At 40.0% G+C, this 24,029-nt stretch overlaps 1 protein-coding gene across 4 annotated transcripts; it reads right to left on the reverse strand.

Annotated features, from left to right (window-relative positions):
- Positions 1-3,637: 3,637 nt before the first annotated feature.
- Positions 3,638-23,346, reverse strand: INSIG2 (insulin induced gene 2). Of its 4 annotated transcripts, none has more exons than XM_026017726.2 (6): positions 23,242-23,346; positions 17,022-17,400; positions 10,358-10,482; positions 6,747-6,913; positions 6,442-6,541; positions 3,638-5,452 (listed from the first exon to the last, which is right to left on the reverse strand). In XM_026017726.2, exons 2-6 carry the CDS (start codon positions 17,263-17,265, stop codon positions 5,411-5,413), a joined length of 678 nt encoding a protein of 225 aa, XP_025873511.1. In that variant the 5' UTR covers positions 17,266-17,400; positions 23,242-23,346; the 3' UTR covers positions 3,638-5,410. The 4 variants fall into 4 exon arrangements, with proteins under 4 accessions (XP_025873511.1, XP_072613673.1, XP_025873512.1 ...); XM_072757572.1 differs by lacking the exon at positions 23,242-23,346 and adding an exon at positions 23,120-23,174; XM_026017727.2 differs by lacking the exon at positions 23,242-23,346 and adding an exon at positions 22,777-22,884.
- Positions 23,347-24,029: the final 683 nt, after the last annotated feature.

Raw genomic sequence — 24,029 nt, forward strand, 5'->3', positions numbered from 1 at the left:
AAGTAGAATAATTAACATCCCCCCCCCCAAAAAAAGATAAGAATGACAACATACTAAAATAATAAAGTAAAATAAAATAAAATAAAATAAAATAAAATAAAATAAAATAAAATAAAATAAAAATCTTGGAAATTCAAAGTGGGATCACTGAAATTAAAAACCCAATGATGGCAGAGTGCTAGTGTACAACAGCTGAAGAGCAACTCACTGAGCTGGAAGATCCAGTTAAGAAATTCTTTTAGAGTCGAGCCCAACAGAGAAAAGGGATATACAGAAAACATAAACAAAAGGTCAAAGATCTCTTGAATAGAGGAAATGTGAGAAGAAAAGAAAAGGAGTACCAAGGAATAATAAGAACAAAGGCAACAAAATAAAAAAAAATTTTAAAAAGCCCAGACATAAAAAGGAAATGTCTCTGATTGAACAGGATTAATAGGAAATGAAGTCGAGGACTACACATAAACCCGTCCTTTCCACCTGACCTCTGAGATCATTCCAGGTAACACTTAAACTGTTCTAACAGCTGGTCAGCAGGCCTCGGTCTCCACTCCACTGCCGTGCATCTCCACCCACTTTGGTGAACTATGTAAACAATGTCCTTTAGATCACCCCTTGGGCCTCACAATCTGGAATGTGGCAAAAATCCTGACTACAAACCTCAAGCCTAGCACCCTTCTTATAATAAAAAAGGGTTTTTACCTCAGAGAGTGTAGTTTTTAGCCCGGTGCGTTCTTTCACACTGTCAGGTCAGCACTGCTGATTAGACTTCCTTCACTAATCTGCCTGGATCCCATGATAAAAGACCTCTTAATCTTTCATTAAGAGCCTCCATTAATTTTTCACATAGCCTTTGTGCCACGTCTTCCAATAAATTCCCAATGAGACTCAATCTATCCTGTCACGACTGCCTTAAACTCCTGGGCTATTGAGTACCTCCAGACAGGGCACAACCATGTTGACTAACTCCACTGCAAGAATCTCAGCACAAGCCTCACCCAAGTCCTTGATGGCCTCAAAACAGTCTGGAAATTCTCCATCTCTAGTCAGTCCCTGTCTCCGTTCTTCATAGAGGTTGTCCAAATCTCCACCATTGCCTCAAAGTTCTCTAGCCAATCCCAGCTCTCACTGGTAATATATGACTTAGTATATGATCAGAGTTTTCCAAATATATTTTGTGAACTATTGGTATACAATGAAATATTTTAAATGTTATAAAATAGGTTAGGAAAAGCATTTTTCAATCAGATACATCTCCTTTATCTCTAAGGTTATAACTGCCACTTCATACTACCCAGCTCCCCTCTGCTAGGAACTGCCTTCTGCTCTGGTTTCAAGCACACCGCTCTTCCATTTCTCCTCCCACTTTTGACCAAACCCCCTCCCCCTCCTTCACCAGCTCCTCTGCCTACATACCAGGATGCCACAGATCTTGTCTCCCTTTTCTGTAATATGTTCCTTGGGGACCTCATCCACCTCCACAGCCTCAAAGATCATAGACGTATGATGACAACCTCCCTCATTTACATCCAATAACCAAGACCCAAATGTCCAACTGATTATAAAACATCTTTACCAGATGTCCTGAATATACCTCCATCTCAACTTATCAAACTCATTAACTTTACCCACTCACCTGCTTCTCTGCATTCTTTGCTTTATGAAAATACCATCTACCTAGTTTTCCAAGGAAGAAACGAGAAGTCACACTTCTCTTCCTTAACCTCCAAACTCAAGTCAACTTCAGATGACTTAGTCTAAAATGTATCTTAATGTGCCCCTCACTCTTCGTTTCCAAAGTTACAATCTCTCTCTCACCTGGAACGTTCCTCTCATCTAACATGCATCTACACTAATGAATGGCAATCTGGGCTGCACATTAAAACCACCTGGGGAATTTATGAAAATCCTAATGTTCAGGGCACACCCCAGGCCAATTATTTTAGAATCTCTGGGGGTTAGGAACCAGGCATTAGCATACTTTTACAAGTTCCCATATGATACCAATATCTGAGGCAGCCAGATTGAAATTTCTCCCAAAATTGAAGACGTGAGCACACAGAATAGAAGTGCAAACTGAATACCAAGCAAGAAGAGTGAAAACAAATCTAAAACTAAACAGGTGAAAGTGAAACTTAGTAACTTTGAAGATAAAAAACTGCATAAAAGCTCCTGGAGAGAGGGCAGCCCAGGTGGCTCAGTGGTTTAGTGCCACGTTCAGCCCAGGATGTGATCCTGGAGACCCGAGATGGAGTCCCACATCAGGCTCCCTGTATGGAGCCTGCTTCTCCCTCTGCCTGTGTCTCTGCCTCTCTCTCTGTCTGTGTCTCTCATGAATAAATAAATAAAATCTTTTTAAAAAAGAAAAAAAAAAAAAAAAAAAAAAGCTCCTGGAGAGAAAAGACAAGATTACCTAAAAGAAAATCACACTAATAGCAGATTTACTGTCTGCAACATTAGATGGCATAAATTATGAGTTAAAAGTCCTCAACATGATGGGAGCAGGAGGGAACCTATGAACCTAGAATTCTAAAGCCTGCTAAGCTGTTCTGGGAGAATGAGGCAGATTCTCCCAGACACACAAAGCTAAGATTCTACTACACACAGACCATCACTGGAAGAATTACCTTACACAGAATACACAGTTGGCCCTTGAACAACATAGGTTTGAACCACACGGGTCCATTTATAGATGGATTTTTTTTGATAAATGTGGTACAGCACTGTAAATATATTTTCTCTACCTTATGATTTTCTTAAGAACATTTTATTATCTCTGTCTTTATTATAAGAATACAATATACAGAACACAACACAAAATATGTGTCAATTGACTATGTAATCATTAAGGCTGCATAGTTAAGTTTTGGGGGAATCCAAAGTCATATGCAGATTTTAGACCATGCAGAGGTCTGCACCCTACACCCACATTGTTCAAGGGTCAGTGGTACTTCATCATGCAGACAAGCGAGCCAAAGATTAGAGAGGTATTTAACAATGCTCAAGTCTGAATTCCACCTAGAAAATACAGGCTGCATGAGTGTGTGCACCACAAGGAGGTTCCAGTGATTTAATTAAAACTAAAAAAATAAAAAAATAAAAATAAATAAAAAATAAATAAAAACCAGGAATTTCCTTAAAAAAATAAAATAATAAAATAGCTCAGTGAAAACAATAAATTTTATAACAAAAGTATTACCAGGATTCTGACTAGTTATTCTTAATTGTTTTCTTGTGCTTTTGCAGAACTAAGTTTCAGTTTTCAAGTGTTCACTTGCCAGAACTTTAATAAAAGGAAACATTACCAATGTAGCAATGTTAAAAGATGTTTACCACTTTCATTCATTGCAAAAAAAAAAAAAAAAAAAAAATAATAATGGATGTAATACATTCACATACTTATCAAAACATAAAAACAATTTTATTTTTTTGCCATTAATATCTTTTCTTGTTTTCTAGATCATCTGAAAACAATCTGAGAATTCCCAAGTGATAATCATTCAATTCCTGTAACATTATTAGACTCGGTTTCCTTTCATTATTTCTTAGCAAATTCAACCATACATGTTAATCTTATTAAATTAATCCTCAAAATTAGATTCTAAGATTTAGCACGAGGAAGAAAAAGAAAGACTCTTAATCAAGATGATAATTATATATTTAATACATCTTGCTTTTAACAGCAATTTTCAAAGTAAACACATCATAGACCTTATAACTTATTAAAGATTTATAGTGCTTACAAAGTTGTTTCTAAAAATATACCTTATTTGTTCTAAATGAATAACATTATCTGGAAGATAGAATAATAAATTATAGTAGTATGTTTACCACCACTATAGTTAAGATTGTGTACATATATTCAATATGAAATCCTTTTAGGATTTTCACACTTTCAGCCTTAAAATGTAAAAGCAGATTACAGTTTGGCATATGAGATCTCAGTCTGACAGCAATGGTTTTAAAACCCAAAACTAAAAAAATATCTAGTTGACATATTACGAGAGCACAGGCACATGCACATATATTTTCACACGTACATCATCTCTTTCACTCAATCCAACACATACACACACACACACACACACAAAGTAAGCAGAAAGTTCCACCCTTGTGTATCAGACAATTGCCATCAATTGCAAAAATAGGGAAAAAGTTAACTAAAAATATGTAAACACATTTAAATGGTTCCCATTGTTGGAAAGATATGCACAAAACCGCTATCGAGATCTTTAACATGCACAGTATATGCCATTTCAGGACATTCTTGAGCAGGCTTGAACTGTTCACTAACAGACATATGAAAATGTAAAAAGTGATGTGCTCCTCCATCTCCCAAATGGCATTCCACTGACAGTGAGTCACATGACCCAGCCCCACCAATGTGGTTTTACTTCATAGAACCCAACAGATTATAGAATCTAAGAGAATTAGAAACTTCATTTTGCTGTTTGGGGTTTCTTGCATGTTCCATGTGCAAAAGCAATGGGATACTGTATTGCAAGTGACAATATCATTTAAGACTTTGTGGCACTGCAAAAGGTCATTTTTGTATTTCTACAACATATTTATTCTAGCTAAATTTCCCAATGGTGCTTTCTTTTAATTATATGTAGTCTTGCAGACTTTGACTTGAAACAATTTAATGCTGATACCCTCTCCTACTCATCACTTTTACCTCCAGTATAATTCCTTTTTGGACTCTCTCCAGTAATGCAGGTTTGAAAATGTTCTGTGGAAGTTCATTTTCATTATAAATTAAAACACCCAAAGCTCTCCGAGACAACATTAAAATAGAAACTAACCATACTTCGGGGCACCCATAACCCATACTGCTGTGATTAGAAAAATGAAAAGGTGCAACAGTATGCAAAAGAGAATATTCTAACTTCCCATTTTTCTTTTTTTTTTTTCTCTTTTTTGGCTTTCTTTGTATTTTATTTCACTAAGTTTATAAACTGTTCAAGCATTCTTATACTCTGCATGACAATAACAATATTTTGGCACATCAACATTGTGATACAATATATGGTATGTTTAAAAAATTAATTAAAAAATTTCATCTATTAATGAACATGTTTAATGTAGTGCATATATATATTTTATAGTTAAGTCAAATACATCAAGGTTTGTAACTGATTTACAGATGAAGCAATCACAGATTGCAGTAATATAGTAATATATGTGTATGTGCATATGTATGCATATGTGCATATATATGTGTGTGTGTATGCGTATATATTTATATCTATATATACGCATACACACACACACACACACATATATGTATACACCAATCAAGGGAAAAACTGCATCCTGGCAATTTGACAGTCCAAAGTTTTGTTGATATAGTTATCATTTCCATGCCCTTTTCTTCTTGTTTTTTTTGTACAAAAGACATATTTTTGCTTCTTCATTCCTGATGAGATTTTTCTGCAGTAACTTTACATTCATACTGTAAAAATTAAAAAGGTTAAAAGGTTAACGGATTAAGGTTTATTCTGAATAGCAATTTCCATACAGACTAAAAATTGATACTTTATTAATGTATGCCCACTTTATTTGTCAAAGAATCTGAGATTTATGCAAGGATTAGAAGTAAATGACAAATATGATAGGGAAAAAGAAAGTTCACAGTCAAGAAGTGAAAGAGACATAGCAAATGCAGGCAGAAGACAAGATTTCTGCATTACAAGCAAATAATAACAGTACCTAACAGTAAGTCAACCCCTACAATATGAAAGGAAGCACAATAGGTTTCTTTGAGTGCTTAGTAAGGTGACTCAGCAAAGGAAAGGTCATGAACTTAAGGACAGGACTGATAGGAAGAATTCAGATAATATTTTCTCAAATCACTTAACAATTTCAAGGAAAAAAAATCTATTAACATTAGCAAAATATTCTGGTCAAAACAGTATTTTAGAAGTACAGCTACAGAGGTACACCCACAATTCAAGAAAAAGGAAACTAACAGGCTTAAAAAAATTAGGTGACCAGATTATCAAAAAGACAGCCACATAAGCCACTCAATTCTCCTAGCTGGCTACAATTCTCCTAGCTGGCCATAATGATAGAAGTGACAGCACTTATTCATGAACTGCTGTGGCCTTTGAATCCTGCTCCCTGTCCTTTGCCATCTATGTATGAGTGGGGTGACCAACAGTATCCATTTTCTTAACTAAAATGTTGAAATATCTTGATTTGCCAGAAGTAGTCCTAATTTATATCTATTAAAGCAACAGAGTTATTAGTAATGCCTCTTTTCACTTTTTGATAGAGCAGACACCTATAGATTCGTTTTAAAAAATTAGAGGATAATTCCTATCACCTTATCTGTAACACGTTTTAGCTTTTCTATCCAGCAATTCCTTCAACTTTTAGTATGCTTGGCTTGGAGAAAACTTGTCCACATCTCAATAAAAGATGAAATAAGCATCAGCTTACCATTGCCAGTTGTCGACCAATGTTTCCCATTGTTATGCCTCCAGCAAAAAATATACATGGTAACCAAGAACGAACATAGAGAAAATCTGGAGATGTATATCTAGAATAATAGAAATGTTTTTAACATCCCATGGAAGAAGTACAATGACACTTAAAAGATAATGAGAACAGAAATAAGTTATTCTGTACATTAAAGTGGCTAACTTAAGATCTCAATTCTGAAATCAGTTGTCATAAAAAAAAAAAAAATGAAATCAGTTGTCATTTCTTTCTTTTAACAAACAAGCACCGAGAAGAATACTTACTGATAAACACCATTATAGACTAGCAGCTGAGTGACCAAGGTTGCCAAGAAAGCAATTCCTACTCCAAGGCCAAAACCACTTCTAGATCTATCAAAGGTCCACCATAGTCCAATGGAGAGTGCAGCCAGTGTGAGAGACAACTGTATGTTGTTATCAAAATCCACTTTCTGAGATTGGTGTTAAAGAATCATCTTAAAACTTGTAACTAAATAATAGCACCTATTCATTTTTCTAAAATAAGAGATGTTACTGTTGAGAGGGGAATTGAGTGCTTATTCTAGAGTGTGTTCAGTCTTTTCATACAATGCAGGACAACATTAGGGGAGATTAAAATTGTCTCTGATATTTACCAAAGACACACAGAGGGCATGATATTTCATTAATAGATCCCACCTACTTGTAGTCCAAAAAGAAAAAAAAAAGAAAAAAAGCCCTCTATCTACAGTCACAATTATAAGATCAGACCCATTATTTGAGAAATGCTTTCTTTGCTAAAAATGTAACCAAAAGCATGAGAACACAAGTATTGCTAAAGGAACACACTTTTGCTAAAAAAGAAGCGAATATTACTTCTCAAACAGGTTCAGAATTACTTGAGAATCATACAAGAACTTGAAAATAGAAGAGTTGACAGCTATTTAACAGGGTACCACATTCTCTATATGATTTACTGACAGACACATTTTATAATAATGCAGTTCAGAAACAAGAGGACCAAGGACACAGTATCCCTTTCTATTATGTCAACTGTTCTAGTTTTAATTTGTTGAGGATAAAGCCTTGAAGTGAACATTATCTTGCAACCTGCCAAGTTATTTTGGTGCCTGAGACTTTCTGGTATAGGACAGTTTGCTCAAATGATATTTTATTTCCGTCACCTACTTAAGCATCTATTCACAAATGTACAGCCCTTTTCTACTCCAAAATCTCTGGCAAAACGAAGCTTTACAAATTCAATTTTCTCATTTCTTTGCTAGAGGATTACACTAAAGGAATTAATTTCAAGTATCATTAAAAGGGCATTATCTAAGTCCCAAAGGCCACATCTTGGCTCTATATCCAGCTCCCCCAGGGAAACTAGATAGCTCGCCAAACTAACTGGCCATGCTGCAACTACAGAGAAGAGAGGGGAAGTTCAAAAAATGCATATAAAACTATTTCCCACTTCCTTTAACAGCTCGTCTTTAACCACCACCACCCCTCCCCATCCTGCCTCTGCCACACCAGCTGGTATCTCCAACACCAGCTTTGCTTACTTCTCGGCATATGATGGCTGTTGCTGGCCATTCCCTCAAGGTCATTTCTTGATTAGGCTTGATTTATAAAAAAAAAGCCTATTATGTATGGTATGCTTTCTGCAAAAGCTTTTATTATTCTTTAGCAGGCATTACACCTAAAACTCCAAAGAAAAGGTTATATGCTCTGATTTTTCTGTGCAGTAAACATTCTTATAAAGAGCAGAATTTTATATTCACTGAGTTCTATCTTTGATAACTAAATTAACTTTATTAAAGGTCAAAACAAAATAAGGTTTCTAGAGTAAACCAGTAAAATACTTTTATCTGAAAAATAGAACCATGGAATTTTCTCTAGTCTAAGGGATCTAATATTATTAAGTCTATGTTATAAATTTTGCAGACATTTTGGGTTTTGCTTCAAGGGTAGACAGAAGAGTTAAAAATCACTATATTAAAAAAAATCACTATATTCAAGTATTTATTGACAGAGAAAGAAAAGAAAGACTGAAGCAAAAAACTTAAATTAGATATATAAAGGTTTTTAAATTCCAGAAAAGGCTATCTAAATTTCTCTGAGACATATGGGATAGAAAGGTCTAATGCATCAGTTGGGAGGGGAATTTACATGCTTAGGGGGCTCCTGACTAGGAGATGGAGCCCTTCCTAGACTCGAGCCAGGATCTCTGGGGTCTGCTCTCTGCTCTGTTGCAGCCTTGCAGTATGAATGCCTTAGCAAAGTACCTAAACCCTCTAACTTTCATTTGTCTTACTATCTTAATAAAGAAAATGTGGAACTAGGTGATTTCTAAGTTTTCCTCTAGATACAATATTCTGTGAGTCTATCTTTTTAAGCCCTCCCAACTACTAGATTTGTTTACTATAATATACTAAATCTTAAAGATTTCACCTAGCTAAACATGTTGGGTAATCCTTTAATACAAAAGGAAATGGAAAATCAAACTAGTAACTGCCACTAAAGGGCTTCCAAACCCACAGATCCCCAGGGGCTAGTACAACTGGGAACAGAAAGGTGAATGTGTTTGCAGAATGGAGGACCCAGCCAAGTGGGTCCTTGGTTCCTGTCCCAAGCTTCTCCAAAACAGTTCAATACTTCCAGTTAAAGACACAGGAATCCACCTGCCACGTGACCCACCCTCTCCCCTCTCTCCAGCTAATCTCTAGTCCTGAGCCAGATGCAGAGCAAAGAGAGGGGACCTGGGCAGCTTGACCTGCATTCCATGCTCTTCCTGGCACCAAGGTTCTGCCCCTCGATTCTCTAAGCCACGTCTTCTAGAAAAGGTACAACTGAACTAGCCTGTCACAGATTTTCTTCTAACAAAGGAAAGTCAGGGGTAGGGGAGAAGAGGATAAGCAACAGGGGGGATGCCACAGTGAAAGTTTTATGAGAGCAAAAACTTTCTCGTTCCAGGGTGGACTTTTTTTCTGGGTGCCAGGGAGAAGACAGGGGGGAGAAGGGAAATAGAGGCTACTTTGCCCTTCTAGCTGGGATAGTCTAAAAACACTCATTAATCACTAAATAAAATGTCAGAATCGGGGATCCCTGGGTGGCGCAGCAGTCTGGCGCCTGCCTTTGGCCCAGGGCGCGATCCTGGAGACCCGGGATCGAGTCCCACGTCGGGCTCCCGGTGCATGGAGCCTGCTTCTCCCTCTGCCTGTGTCTCTGCCTCTCTCTCTCTCTCTCTGTGACTATCATAAATTAAAAAAAATAAAAATAAATAAAAATAAAAAATAAAAAATAAAATAAAATAAAATAAAATAAAATGTCAGAATCCATAAATGATCAAACTTGAAAAGTACATACTTTAGGGACAAAAGTTCTTTTTGGCCAATGTCTAAGCTGAATATTTCTACTTATGCCACCTTTAAGAAAATTTATGCGCTTTGCTGGCATTGATTAAAACCAATAGATGTGTCTTTTTTGGAAAAAATCATAGGTTCCTTAAATTAACAACAAACCAAAAACAGCTGGCACCTGAAGCCACATGTCCTCATTGGCAAGTCTTAAATAAAAAGAGAGAGGAAAGAAATCCTTTGAAAATGTACTTGTTTCAATCTTAGAGTTACCAAAACTATACAGAATTAAGCAACCTAATTTAAGAAAAACACGTAAAATGTTTAAATGTGCAAAGTTTCTCAGTGACACTGAAACATGGGGATTTAAATGGAAGGTTATATCCCATCCAGTAACAACACAGCTGCTACTGTGATGTTTCAACAATACGCCACACATCCTTTTTACGACTAAGGGGACATATCACAATTTGACAATAGTGAAGTTGCAAGGAACTGTTTAACCTTTGGCTTGTTGGAGCTGCTTTGTGATTATGCATTTCATTACAGTGGAAAGGATACAGCGCTGGCATGATTTATACCAACAAAGACGGCTACGCACCGCATCACACTGGACCACTCTCTTTTAAATTTATGTGGTTCTCCTAGATGCCTGTCAATGCAAGGGTATAATAACCCAATCACAGCTGTGGAAAGAAAAAGAAAAAAATTAAGTCATCTCCAATGCCAAAATGGCAAAACCTAAGTGAAAAGAGTTACTACGACCCCCATAAGCATTTGAAAGATTGTTTTACAAGCTCTCTAAGTTATATAACATCAGTCACCAATATTTTTAAACTTACCTCCCAAAAGAAAGAAAAATAAATAACACCACTGAAGAAAGCACCATAAATGATTACAAGAGAATTCCAAATTATAATTGGCAGAGCACGATTTCAGTGTATGATTCACAATTTAGCAGTTTGGACTAGATGGTTCATGCTACTTCTCCACTACTACCATCTCTGAGATTTGAAAACATCAAACCAGCTGGCAGTTAAGCAATGTTCTCTCTGAACTACATAACCATGAAGCATGCTATAAAATGCCACCAACTGTCTAAAGAAAAGTGAGAAGCTAGAAGCATAAATGCGTACAATAAGGTCATCACACACACAGTATTTGTTCGGATGGCTACAGCCGTCCTGTTGTACAGATTATCCTAGTGCCTCCAGCTTGTCTTCAGCACCCAGTGCTGTGTCCTGACATTCCCCTTTACCCTGACCCTCTAAAGAGACTAGGTCATACTGTCAAAACAGGAAACTTGCAACAGAAATCTACATGTAAGCCTCATTCTGCACATAGAGAAACTTAGGAAACAATCTATGAGAACAATGATTTTCAGTTAAAATTTAAATTCAGTCTTAAAAATAAGGAGAAATCATTTTAGTATATTTCTTAGTTTTGGAAAGAATTTCCTGAATGTCAACCATATAATTATGAATAACTGTATGCAAAATGTCTATGATTGAGACTCCAAATAGTTGCACCCAATTTTTAATTAAAATACTTGCCAAGCTTCAACATTTTATTCATTTAATGGGAGAAGATTTTAAATGCTAATTTAGTCATTTAAAAAAGACCTTAATGAACCAAAACATTCTTCAACAAGTTTTAAGGAAAATATACTTCTACAGACTAAACTTAACAGGAAATAACTCGGCAGCTTTGACTTGTTAATCTTCCTAAAATGGTTTATGTTGCCATTAAGTAATAAAGACACAATTGTCACATCAGTTGAAAAGCAATGTTTAAAATGTCCAATGCTACCAAAATCTGAGTGCCTAAGGATCAGGAACCCCTTGTCTGCCCTGGTATTGGCTAGCTATTTCTTACAAATGAAGCATTCAATCTTTAAGGAAAAATGGAAATAAATTAATATAAAAAATCACAGGCTAGCAGACCAATGGAACAGTATTAAAAAGAGGCCGCACAGCCACCCTTTCATCTGGGGATGAGCAGCTGCAATGATGTACGTGTGTTCTAATCCACAAGACTGAAAGTGCTCTTCTGAGTTGGGCTTTTGCTGCGTGTATATAGATGGCTCACAGACCATCAAGAGATTAACAACAAATTTCAGCAATGCGGACCTCCAACAACTATCAGCAAATTTAAAACTTTCATATCATATTCCTGTTTAAAAGGCTTGGCTCTAAAATCCTGGGAGATTAACTGACAGCGTTTCCCAATTTCTACAAAATTAAAATGGCAACAAGCATGCCTAACAGTTGAAATACATCTAAATGAATATTACTTTTTTTTTCTCCAGGGGTCATGAAACTAACAGCTCATGTCATTCCTCACTCTCACTCTCACTCTCTCCTCCCTGTGCCTGTTGCTGAGTAAAATCAACTAAGATCAGGCATTCCAAGTCAATTTTCCTCAGCAGCTGATGCCATAGGTAAAGAATTATCACATAGAGAATACTGACGTGTGTGCAAAGATATAAATAAGTAAAATTGACTAGATTTGTATGCATGTGATGTCAGACTCACAAGTGAGAGACAACTGAGGAGAGAAAGCAAAAACACAAAAAGGAATTTAAACTGCCACGCTGCCAACCTTGGGATTTGCCAATAAAAATCAAATCCATTGAGTATGCATGGTTCTCAGTTGCTCACTGAGGAGGAGAATTCGAGGAAGCTTGTCACTTCCCATTAAATGTCTTCTTCCTTCCCTTTAAATAAAGGCACGGCAGAGTCTGATAGCAATAACTACAGCACAGTGAGGCTCCACCATTTGAGAGCTCAGCAGAACTATGTCCGGTCTGGGGCTTCTTTTTCCTTTCTCCACTTTCTTATTTTAACAAGAGAGACTGTTAAAATCATGCCCGTGTAACGTTACTTGCAAACATCATTCTGCTTAATAGGGTTCTCTGATACAAAGTAACATTTCTTGGGATAGATTTATGTTACTTCCCAGTGACCAGTTACTGTGTTACCAAGCCAAAACCAGAAGTAGTTTGTAAAACATCAATATTAAGTCATCACTTCTTCATGGGAGTGTGTTTAATTCCGTGATGGACTAAGAAGAACAGTTAAATCAAATGTTTTGCAAGGAAGAGGGGCTGAAGAAAACAAAGCCATTGAATGTGATAGACTTTCACGGAAAACTACTCCAGCATATGCAATGTTTCACTCAACAGATACTTAAGCTCCCATAACGTGTCCAGTTCTTTTTTTTTTTTTTTTTAACGTGTCCAGTTCTTGATATTTGCTGAGAATTTAAAAAGAAAAAAGAGTAAGACACGATCCCAGCCTCAGAGTGAGCACAGAAACAATTCAATACAGTAACACATTAGGGAAGGCACTGACAGGGCGTAGTGGGGGCCCAGTCTTCTCCTGACATGTGCTGAGGGGAGGCAGGGTGCTGGAGTGTCAGGAAAGCTTCACAGAAGAGGTGGCCCCTAAGGCAGGAGCTGAGTTCAGCAGGTCAGTGGTGTGGAAGGGGTTTTCTAATCCAAGGCAAGCATCTGGTAAAAAGCATATACAATGCAAAATACCCACTATCACCTGGAAATTGTAAGCTTTAGGCAAAAAGGGAGCTTCCAAAGACTCTGAAGAAGATAAAAGTTGGCAAGAGTCATATCATAGAGACTTTACCCTACAGACCCCAGGGAATCAGAAAGTAATGCCATTGCATTTGTAGCAGATAGGGAGGCACTCACTTTTACGGGGCTGAGTGCACAACACATGAAAGGGAGAGGGGACTGGCAGGCAGGCAGAGTACAAAATCAGAAGCAGAAAAAGAAAAAACCCGAAAATTCCCATCAGAGTACTAAAGGACCTGGACCAAAAGAGAAAATTGGAAACTTAGAAAATTGAGGGGATGACAGCAGGAGTCTTGTACGGCTCTCTAGGATCTGGGTAAATGACTAACTGCCTGGGTAAACTGGAAAGATTTGTTTTTTTCTTTTTATGTTAGGTATTAGTTTCGTAGGTAAGAATATAATTTGGTTACTTACAATTTTCTAGTCAATTTCCCTAGTTATTTGACCATACAATGTTATCTTTTTCCTGTATCCATTCTTCAGAAAGATGACTTTGCAGCCATCTGTAACATTCAAGAGGTTTCTAACTCTGTTTCTAAAGCACTGCACATAGAGAAGTTAACTTGAAACATCAGCCGTTATTAAATTAAAAATAGAGAACTAAGAAAAGTAAAATGAGATCAAAGGAAATGTACCAGAATTTCCTACTGGGTGTCCCTCTAAAAGCACTGCTAGCAAATTTTACAGCACCATGTGTTACAGAGAAAGACCGCAAATAACCAAAAAACTTCTGCTTGCATGTAGAAAGTGGTGATTCTGGAGAACCTCAAAGCTGTTCAGTCTATGAATATCAGATGGATAGGAAAATCAAAGAATGATCAGTTTTTCTGACTTAAGATGGTTAAGAACCTAGAAGAGTTTTGAAAATGCATACCAGTGCATGTACACAAAAACATATACACACTTTAAACACACATAAAACTTGTACATGCTATGTTTCTTGTATCATTTACTTCTTATTTCCTCAATATTTTCTCTAAAATTGGGGACAGGAGGTGCAAGAATCCATTTTCTACCTTCGGCAACTTTCACAAATCTGGCGCTACACTCTCATCTACTAAATACCATGACTCATCCCACAAAATCAGTAGCAGAGTTAACTGGGATCTAGATTTCCAAATGGCTCTCTATCTCTGTTTGCTCAGGAACCTCATGGAAGGCACTGCTTTCAAGAGAAACACTCAAGCAAGAAATGTAAATGTAAATCCCCCAAGTAGAGAAGTATGAAGTTAAGCTTGTAAGTGTGACAAACCCAGTGGCTGGGAAAAGCAAGGAAACTGAAATGTAGCATTAACGTCTGGACTTTTTCTTCCTAAATATGAGTTTGTGGCAAAAGTACCCACACCACAGGGACAGATGCAGCCCCGGTCCTCTCCTTGCTGGAGGTAGATGAAACCTCAGTCCGGCTCTCCCACCTTAGCCATGAATGTACAACATACAAGAGTACATTCCATCCAAGCCCAGCACTTCGTCTGCAAGCTTCAAAAGAGGCACTCTGTGTTGAGGGGAAGTGTGGGTAGCTTCCTCTTTCCCCTTCTCTGGCATGTGACACTGGACCTAGCTGCATCATCCACCACCTCTGAGACCCTGGGCTCACAGACATCCTCTGTTCATCCCAGGTTCCTCATTCCCCCAAAGTAGGCACCATGCCAAAATCTCACTCCCAAAGTTGGCTTCCAGATTCTTGGGGTTAAGGAATGTGCCTAGCACATTAGGAGGCATTCAGTAAGTAATAGTTTCCCTCCCCGACCTTCCTTTTGTCTGTTCTGAAAAGACATGTTCTTCCAAATCCCAAAAAGCTTCAATTGGTAGCCAGATAGCAGCTTACTATATGAGAAAATAAACACACTGGAAAAGAAGAATGGGTAAACTTAATCTTTCTCTTCTGAGTTTAAAGGAAAAGAAAATATATGAGGACTAGTAGACACAACAGAGAATGATAAAATATAATTTATGCTTTCCCCTCTATTTGGATGAATTTGCCTGGTCTCTCAGAAAATGTAATTACCTTGAGAAACTACAAATCATTGCCTTCACAAAATTTTAATGTGAATATTGTAATAGAGACATCAACACAGAAGCCACACTGAAACCTGACCACAACGTGCCCTTCCATCCACACAGCATCCAGTAGGTTCCACAAGGTCATTCTAAAACAACTCACACCCAACTCCTCACCCTTCAACTTCCAGCTCTAGGATGGAAGTCAAGAAGGATCTACATTACATTGCAAGGCACTGGTGTATATTAAGTATGAGACACCAAATAGACATTCCAAAAAGCAATTTTCTCCCTCGATTAGACTTTTCTTTTACCACACAATGATGGCTTCCATCTATTACTTTCTTTCATAAAATATTATTAATCTATTGGTCTCCATCATTAGAAAAAACTGAAGAGGATCCATTATGGAAACTTGGCATTAAGAAGGCTTTCTGAAATGCTCCACTTTATCTGCTACACATTGTCCATCAAAAAAGATCTAAAATAACTACTGTAGTAGGATAATGACTTTAAGCAAAGAGAATCTACCTTATTAATTTAAGTATTCATTATTCTTAAACTACACCTGAAAACAAAATAGCAAGAGAAAAAGGATGTACAAAAATCAGAAAAATAAGCTTTAAACTTGAATAACACTACTCCATCTTTCAAGCCTTCATCTACTAAAAAACAAGGCCATAACACACACAAATCTAATCCTTAAAGCCAAATAGTGATGATGATCCTCAAAATAACGCAGAGTAATATGAGGTAGGTTGAAGAAATAAAGAAGCTAAAAGCCTCATTCCAAAGGAAGCAAGATTCTTTTTAGGATTAAAATTTTACAGTGCAGGGATGCTCAGTGGTTGAACGTCTGCCTTCGGCTCAGGGCGTGATCCCAAGATCCAGGATCGAGTCCCACATCAGGCTCCCTGTGAGGAGCCTGCTTCTTTCTCTGCCTATGTCTCTGCCTCTCTCTCTGTGTGTGTGTGTCTCTCATGAATAAATAAATAAAATCTTAAAAAAAAAAAATTTAGGGGCAGCCTGGGTGGCTCAGCGATTTAGCGCTGCCTCCAGCCCCAAGCCTGATCCTAGAGACCTGGGATCGAGTCCCACATCGGGCTCCCTGCATGAAGCCTGCTGCTCCCTCTGCCTGTGTCTCTGTCTCTCTCTTTCTCTGAATAAATAAATAAAAATCTTAAAAAAATATATATATATATACCTAAATATAAATATAAATATAAATATATATATACCTAAATATAAATATATATATATATACCTTAAAAAAAATTTACAGTGCATAGGTTAGACAGAAATCAGACTCAAGAGTACCTACCCTGTGATTCCTTTATATTACATTGTGGAATGGACAAAAATAATCTAGGGGCAGACAGATGAGTGGAAGCCTGAGGCTGGGGCATGGACTGCAAGAGAACACAAGAGACTCTGTGGTTCATGGAAATGTCCTACAGCCAGACTGTGGTGGCTGGTCACATGACGGTGAGCATTTGCTTCAAGTCATAGAACAGTTCACTTAAAACAGGTCTGCTGCATTTAAATTAAAGCGGAAAAAAAAATACTGCCCAGTCAACATCCGCACTCATGTGCCCTCCTTCCTTTCTAAGCATTACAGAAGCAACCTCCACATACCTGAGGCTGTGCCACAGCACGGCGGTACCCACCATGCTGAAGAAAAGATGCTTGCGATCACATCAGGTGGAAAGAGTGTCACATTTCTCTGAATCTGAAGTAAATTTAACACTAATGCAAGAAATACTCCAATAAAAAACAGCACCACTCCACGAATCATCAAGTTCACACTCCTGCTAGTGACAGATGAAATGTAGGGGCCACGTTTTTTGGGCCCAGGTGACTCTGTCTCTCCTTCTGCCATGGTTTCATAAGTTCAGTAAACCAGGAAGGGGGGGGAAAAAGGCTTCCCAGCTGAAAAGCCAACTGTCTGTGAATCAAAGCAGAATGGCGTTTCAAGTCACAGCATCTTATCCTAAAAGAGGACCTACCAGAAATCCTGCAAGAGATAAGAAAAAAGAAATCAATGTTTGTCTAATACATGATCATACAATTTTTCTGATTTCAGTACTAATGAATTTCAAAGTACAAATAATGAAATGACAAGCTTATATATTCATTTAAATTACTCACTGAATAAGAAGTGGCTTAAAAAGTATTTCTATATGCATGATGTAATAAAAAAGTGTTAACACTTCTATTTACTAGGACAGAATAAATGACCTGCAAGGCTCAAAGGTTAGAATAATAATAAAAACAGCTTGCTCCACTTCAAAGAAAAGCAGGGCAGGTTACCTGAAATAGTTCCACCAGAATCTCGAAGATTAAAATCCTGGTTTCTGTTTCTCCTACCTAATCTCCAACCCCATCATTTAGAATAGATGGGCCAGGAGATTTAGGTAAAAGTCTTTATACTTTACAATAAATAAATAAATGTCTACAGAAAATCAACATATTCTGACTGAAAATTTTTTACTGCTCACAATAAAATGTGACTTGCTCATGAGGATGACCTCTTTAGGGGAACAAAACATTTTCACGCTTAAGGTTATGTATCTGAATTTCTGCACAAAAGCATCTTACAAAACACAGGCTGCCACGCACTTACCTACACATACACCAAGCACAGAAACCAGACCTGACCTACTCTCGGCAGGACCACAGCTGTGTCCCACCCCTGCCTGGACCCAGTCAGCCTTCTGTTGCAACCACAGAGCTACTGTGATAAAAGCTGAAATAGGAAGCAGAAGAAAGGAAGCTAAGAAAATGAAGGGTAATCCAATAGCTAGATTGTAAGGAGTTTAGCCACGTGGCTCGTGATGGCAATGGAAATCTTTCTTTTGTATGCATTGGTTTTAAGATAAACAACATTTGACACCTTCTATGGGCACAAAATCCAAGTGTAAACTGGGGGTTGGTGAGAGATACTGACTTTAGAAATAACCAATAAGAAAATGAGAACATTTGTGACTACTAGCAACTCTCATAGCCTATCAGTTCTTCCATGTGATAAACAGACTTTTTTTTTTTTTCCACATCCTAAGTTCTGTGTCCAACACTCACGGGGATGGGGGACTTCTGCCCTCAAGCTAGTCTCACAAACCTTAGTCTATAGCATGACTGAGCTCTATAGCTTGGAGGACTATAGAAAACTCATGTCTTATGGCTGATTCACGGATGCAGACAACACCTAGAAACCATCTCCTCCTGATCTGGTCTTGCAGACTCTTCCTGGCTCTGCTATCCAGCATATTAGCATGCTAGGTGTTCAGCTGCTACAGGATTCTTCATTATCACCATAATCATGACTATTGACATAGTATCCATTTATGGAGGGCTTACTCCACACCAGACACAGAGTTAGTTAGCCCTGATCTTCAAAATCATCCAAAGAGAAGTATTATCACCCTCATTTTACAAATGAAATGTAAAGTCAAAGAGATTTAGCATTTGCTTATCATCACATGACATGTAGTATCAGAACCAGCATTTTACTTTAGGTCTGATTCCAAAACCCAACCTCTTCCCTCTAAACCTGAGTCCCATTCTAACCCAACTCCTCTTTTTTGGCACATGGGTATATAGAAAGGGATTTGGTTACTGAAAAGATGGCAGACATGGAAAAATTAACTCAACTGAGACATAATTTCAATATAAGTAGGCAACTATATAACAGCACAAAGATCATGAGAGTGAATGTACCAGTGCCTTGAAATCTTCTTTAAAACTATTAGATCAAGGTGGAAAAAAGATGTTTTAGAGAAAAAAAAAAATCATTTGGCCAATTGACATGCTGTGTAACACCAGCATACTTCATAAAACCCTTAACCTCCCAGACTTCCAGTAGACACAACAACCACCCCAACTTCTACTCTTAAAATGGCTACTGGAGGACAAAGAGTTTATATACATTTTACATAGCCCAAATTCCTCTAGTAAATCATTGTTTTATGTCTGTGATTTTTCCAAACATGAATTAACAGCAAAGGATATTTTGTGTTGAATTATGTTTCTAAAAGAGCATAGTAACCTCAGCTTTAAAAAAGTGGTTTTTTCAGTTGTGCCAGGCCCCAGCTCACAATCACCAGTGTTTGTCAGAGGGCACTGACATTTTGGGCAGGACAATTCCTTGTTGTGTGAACTGCCCCAGGCCTTGCAAAAACACTTAACATCATCCCTGGCTCATGCCCACAAAATGCCAGCACATGATCCCTCACCCATTTGAGACAACCAGAAATGTTCCTACATATTTCCAAATACCCACAGAGAGGCAATGCCCTCCTAAGAGCCACTGGTTGCCACAGACTATTTCCTCCAGCTAGAAGACTTTCTAAGTTGTTTATTTATGTTATCTACCACAGCTGCTTATTCAACCTTTCCTGGCAGTGCTTGTTTATAGTTTCCTACTTCACCTCAAAAGTTCTCTTTAAAGGTAACACAGCATTTGTTTGATGATTGTACATTTGAATGAGTATTTTTTAAGGTAATATTTTAAAAATCCAAAAAACTGATTTTTATGACTACATGATAATACAATAGTAAATAATTACTAGAGACAAAAATAAAACAATGCTTTAGAATCACAGTATCCTAAAATTTAAGAAATAGGAGGGAACTGAGCCATCATCTATTCCAGGGAGTTCATGAGCCTGATGCAAAACAAAACAAAAAAGTTGTGTATATGTGCATTTTTCTGGAGAGCTCCACAGTTTATATCAAGTACTTAAACAGTCTGTGATCCAAAAGAAGTTAAAAACCACTGATCTAATGGTTTTCTCATTTTACCAGCATACCAAATGAAACCCAAAGGGATCAAGTGAGGTGACAAGATCAAGGCTGTGTGTACTACTGGATCTTGCTACCACAAATGTGTAAAATGAACTTCTGGAAATGGAGACTCATCAAAGGGATACGAAATTCCACAAGACCACTCACTCCCTACTATGCAACAGTTAAGTTTCTTAAAAAGCATGCTGTGTACAATAATCAGTCACAAAACAGGGGAGTGAGTTACTTAAATGCAAGCTCTTGGAATTAAATATCCCCTTAATCTGTTTATTGTAAAGTCTGGTTTTCTGATTACCTATTGATATTTTTTTCTTAAAACAAAATGTACCTATACCTTTAAATATTATTCTTACATCAATGATAAATTTGATTCTTCTCCAAAAAAAATTTTTTTAAATCTGTATTTGAAAAATTTAGATTTCTCAAGAAATAATTTGCTGACCAGGGAAGAAGCCTTTGGTACAGTACAGAGATATTATTTAGAGAGAACAATACCACAGTAGATCCTCAATGGTAATCCTGGCACAGAGGCAAGTGCTTTTAATTTCCATTTTGCAAAACAAAGTAAGTTAAGTAACTTCCTGAGATGATAACACTGTTACCAGATAGCTCCCCCCCCCCACTAGTGCCTCCAGGGACTAGGGCCCTCCCCGCACCTCCCCAATACTCTGGCTTCTTCTAGAGTTCTTTCCCATTTCACCACATTGCTCCAAGTAAAAACTCCATACAAAAGCAGCGCCACACACAAGTGGCAACTTTTAAAGTCATACTAATCAACTACTGTTAATAGCAAAACAATGTGTGTGTGTGTGTGTGTTTTTCAAAAATTGACAAAAATCTCCCATGGTATATAAGAAATTCTTGGGCAGCCCAGGGGGCTCAGCGGTTTAGCAGGGCGTGATCCTGGAGACCTGGGATGGAGTCCCGCATCCCTCTGCCTGTGTCTCTGCCTCTCTCTCTCTCTCTCTCTGTGTTTCTTGTGAATAAATAAATAAAATCTTTAAAAAAAAAAAAAGAAAAGAAAAGAAATTCGTATTCTTCCTTGAGCCCTGACCTACAATATCTATAAAGGATATTACTGAACAAACATAAAAATAGTTCAAAGAGGGGATCCCTGGGTGGCGCAGCGGTTTAGCGCCTGCCTTTGGCCCAGGGCGCGATCCTGGAGACCCAGGATCGAATCCCATGTCGGGCTCCCGGTGCATGGAGCCTGCTTCTCCCTCTGCCTGTGTTTCTGCCTCTCTCTCTCTCTCTGTGCGACTATCATAAATAAATAAATAAATAAATAAATAAATAAATAAATATTTTTAAAAAAATAGTTCAAAGAGTTTAGACAGGCCAATAACAAATCATCGAAACTGGAAAAACCTCAGTATATGACTATCTGTTAACGGAGGATATTATTCCTTTTAAAACATAAGTGATAAGTGATTTAGGACTTTGTGAATGAAAATCAAAGTTTATATCTTCCACTGAAACAACTTTCAGGCAATGGGCATTTGAAAACAAAATCTTCTAGTAACCTTAAGAACCAGTTGTATCTTATTACTTTCAATACCGCCCCTCCTCAGTCAAACAAGATCATTTATCTTCCAATGATTAACAGTCATAGACGTATATTCCCTTCCTCATATTACCCTGTTTAGGTCAGACAGGCTACTGAATAATAAAATTAAATTGCTACCTCACATCTTTCATCATATGCTCTCCGTAATCAGAATGGCATTCTCAAAACAGAATAAGCATAAACGTCAGGAAAAACACGTTCACATCAATGAAAAAAAACTTAACTCTCCTTAAACAAGAGCACACAAACGTGCTATCATTTGGGATAACTGTCCTGGTAACAATGAAAACAGCCTGCTCCTAAATTACTGATCTGCATTTATCCTGTCCTGTACAGCCGACCATTCGTGAAAGCAACAGTTGTCAGTTTAAAAAGGATCCACCTCCTGCCCAAATGTCCATGATTCACTGCTTGGTCACTTTATATCCAGGCACGTTCTGAGAACTACAACAAATCACACAGGTCAACACAACATGCAGAGGAAGAGTGAAAGGGGGAAACAGGAAGAGGTCATGGCTAATATTTTCTTTTCCCCCTTGGAGACCCTGCAGGTTGGGCATCCCCTTCTTTGGTTTTTCACTCAGTGGTGGGCGCTCCGGGAGGGCCAGGCCCCCAAGCTGGAAAACACCACCTGGCCCCTGCCTGGCTGCCTTCAGTCCCACTGCAGCCCTAGTGCAATCCTCCATCCCCTTGCAGGAGTGACCTGGGCCAGTCTGAGCGGCCCAGCTGTCAAGTCTACCCCATTCCCTCTTAAAGCATCTCATCATCAATCCTACAAAACGGTAAGCCCTTCATGGTGCAATTTTCCTAGACCAGCAAGCTGACACTATACTTTGAATGCTTGTTTCCAACATCACTTGTTCTAGCGCACCCCCCCCCCCCCAGGCCCTCCCCGCCCCCTGACCGCTTCCCTTCTCCAGACTGCCAGTCCCCACTGAGCAACCCCAAATCCCAGCGACTACTACCAACCCACTTCTGGGTCCTGGCGAGTGTTCCCTTCTGATGTACCCACACGCCTACCCCAGAGGTGTCCAGTCCTAACCCAAAATGCCGAAGTCCCACTCCTCAAGCCAAGATCAACGTGCCTTCTGGCGGATTCTAAACTTGCTACAGAAGCTACCTCTTGGGACCGCCCCGCCCCCCCCCCCCCCCCCCCCCCCGCGCAGCCTGAGCCTCCCAAATCCTGACAGCACCGCCGACCTCCAGGGCGCCCTCCCCGCCGTCCTCCGGGCTCCGTCCGCTCGCACACACTCGTCCACTGCCGGGCAGCCTCGGCCGCGGCGGTGACCTCCGCCCGACCCTCCTCCAGGTCAGCGGGGCCCCTCGCCCTTCAGGCCCCATCCGTGGTCCCGGCCACCCGCACCTGCCAGCGGGCTTCCCGGGCTGCGCGACCGCAAGCGGCTCCTCCTCCCGAAGGCCGCCCCCTCCTCGGGCCGCCTCCCGAGCGCCGTACCCCCCGCGCTCCGCAGGAGGACCCCGACTCACCCCCGCCTCCGCCATCTTCTGGGACCGCTCCCGCCCCCTCCGCCGCTCCCTCCGCCCCGCCCACGGCTCCGCGGGCGCTGCACTGCGCCTGTGCGGGCCCGAGGCGGCGCTCCGCAGGTCGGGGCAGAGGGACTTCCGGTTCCCGCCCGCCCTTGCTGCGGCGCGGGCGAGACGGGGCAAAGGGGCTTCCGGTCGGCGCGAGGTCGGCGGCCGCCTGTGGGCGTGGCCGCCGAGACGGTGGGAGGCGGCCAGGTCGGCTGCTGTTTGCCGCCCGGGCAGTCGTGGGTTGTGAGGAGTGTCTGGGCCCTGTGGGCGGTGCCGGGGAATCGCGCGCTGACACACGCAGGCTCCCTGGGAGGCGTGATCCTCGGCAGGTCCTCTGCGGAGGCGGGGTGGGGGATGGAGGGCTCCGCGGGGGATGGAGGGCTCGGGGGGGGGGGGGGGGATGGAGGGCTCCGCGGGGGATGGAGGGCTCGGGGGGGGGGGGGGGGATGGAGGGCTCCGCGGGGGATGGAGGGCTCGGGGGGGGGGGGATGGAGGGCTCCGCGGGGGATGGAGGGCTCGGGGCGGGGGGGGGGGGGATGGAGGGCTCCGCGGGGGATGGAGGGTTCGGGGCGGGGGGGGGGGGGATGGAGGGCTCCGCGGGGGATGGAGGGCTCGGCGGGGGGGGATGGAGGGCTCCGCGGGGGATGGAGGGCTGGGGGGGGGGGATGGAGGGCTCCGGGGCTCAGGCCGCCGGGTCCCCCCCGTCCCCCCCCCCCCCCCCCGGGGACGCTGACTCTCAGGAT

This window comes from Vulpes vulpes, chromosome 5, assembly GCF_048418805.1.
Source record: "Vulpes vulpes isolate BD-2025 chromosome 5, VulVul3, whole genome shotgun sequence".
Lineage (NCBI taxonomy): Eukaryota > Metazoa > Chordata > Mammalia > Carnivora > Canidae > Vulpes > Vulpes vulpes.